General features: G+C 43.8%; 1 protein-coding gene across 1 annotated transcript; it reads left to right on the forward strand.

Moving 5' to 3' along the window:
- The first annotated feature begins 588 nt into the window (after nucleotides 1–588).
- On the forward strand, nucleotides 589–1,639 carry LOC147798793 (uncharacterized). The gene is made up of 2 exons (XM_087138529.1): nucleotides 589–838; nucleotides 1,188–1,639. Exons 1-2 carry the CDS (start codon nucleotides 718–720, stop codon nucleotides 1,463–1,465), a joined length of 399 nt encoding a protein of 132 aa, XP_086994655.1. The 5' UTR covers nucleotides 589–717; the 3' UTR covers nucleotides 1,466–1,639.

Below are 1,639 nucleotides of genomic sequence, written 5' to 3' on the forward strand. Positions count from 1 at the left end.
CCCGTCATCCAATTTTCCCAGATTAATGTGCATGGATGGTAGTTTAATAGTGCTTAGGTTTTGTTTTTATTTCCTCATACGGGCAGTCGGTTTTGAGCACGCATTCGAACAAAGACGGTGGTCATGTTTAAAGACAGTAGAAAGCGTACCAGCAGAAAGTTTCGCGCCGCAGAAAGGAGTGGATTTAAATGCTGCGATTATTCCTGCTGTTTTTGTTCACTTGAAAATGACGGGGGCCAGTGCGTGACTATTAGATATTGTTGATGATATTTGAGCCAAATGAAAGAGGATTCTGAGCAAAGTTTTCATCAAACAATTATTCACAATGATTTGAAAATACGGTTTAGAGACCCATAATAAAGGAGCTATTACAAATAAAAAGGCATTGCAGTCTTTTTCTATATTGAGCAGGCCTATTGTCAGTAATTACTGTCTTCTTAAATGACGTTTTCAGGTAAAAAAACGCACGTGACGTTTCAAACAAATTTAACAGCTAATAGTTTCAAACTATGATTTTTCGTAAATTTACAGGGCAACTATTTACTGGATTTTTTGGGCTTGATTTCGCCCTTAGATCAAAACCGTTTTATCACTGCAGTAGTACGAGCGGGTTTAAGCTTCGATGATGTCACCGAGAATCAACAGTGCGGATCCCCGGCAACACAGGCGCAGTCCACCCCTGGAGCTGTGACCGAATTCCCCTGTGAACCACCGCGGATGGCTAGATACGTCAGCGTGGACATTGATGCCTCCAATCCAATGGTTACCGACGCTATACTCATGCTGGCTGAGGTGACCGTGCAGGAGTACACGGCCGGAGAATGTGCCGTGGCTGAAGGTAGGATCTTGATAAGGTTTATAAGTCCGTCTTGTGGCAGGATATTTGCTGTCAACCTTGATCATTTTGCTCATCGGCTCGCATTTTCTAGGTTTTTATAACTTAAGCTGATGGTCTTTTCAACTGGTATAGCTGTTTAACCAGTGATTCAGTTGATCAGTTATAATGCCTAGATTTCTGGTTGATGGTCTGCAGCTTGGTTTATGACTGCCTACTACATTGATGGTCTGAATGACTATTTGGATAGCACTCGTCGGCGCGCAGCATACTGTCTTTGCGTTAGAACATATATGTGACAGTATCCTTTTAGTTAATAAACTCCTTATGCATTACACTTCTTGAATCTTAGATCCATTCCCAAAGCCAGCAAACCCTAGTTCCAACTCGGCAAACTTCAAACGGATGCACAACAGAGCCTCGATCGAGAATGGTGACCCACTGTCGACCCTCGTAGCTACATCCGTGACGCGATGTGCCGGTTTTTGCCTGAAGCTTCCCGGTTGTTTCTCCTTCGACTACGCGCCACGAACGGGTCAGTGTGGTCTGTACAACCTGAGCGCGACAGACGTAGACGTGAAGCCAAATGATGACTTCACCATCTCTGTGTATGTACCCGCATTGCAGTAAATGTTTTCGCGACATCATTCTTCTCTTGTATCTCTTTGGTCGGCATTCTTTGATTTGGGGGTAATGCCCGCAATGGGCATTATTGTCAGTGGGTAAAGGTCGTTTCACACTTAATGTAAAAGTGAGACGAAAAACATTCGCCACGAATTGAAATGGGAGACTTTGAGTCGCTGG

This window comes from Acanthaster planci, linkage group LG06 (assembly GCF_054643075.1).
Source record: "Acanthaster planci isolate LZ-2023a linkage group LG06, COTS_SCS, whole genome shotgun sequence".
Lineage (NCBI taxonomy): Eukaryota > Metazoa > Echinodermata > Asteroidea > Valvatida > Acanthasteridae > Acanthaster > Acanthaster planci.

What these genes read in the sequence shown, in the direction of transcription:
- LOC147798793 (XM_087138529.1), top strand. Translation starts at nt 718, where the DNA reads ATGGCTAGATACGTCAGCGTGGACATTGATGCCTCCAATCCAATGGTT. An exon ending in AGAATGTGCCGTGGCTGAAG is followed by an intron (nt 839 to 1,187) that starts GTAGGATCTTGA and finishes CTTGAATCTTAG; the next exon opens with ATCCATTCCCAAAGCCAGCA.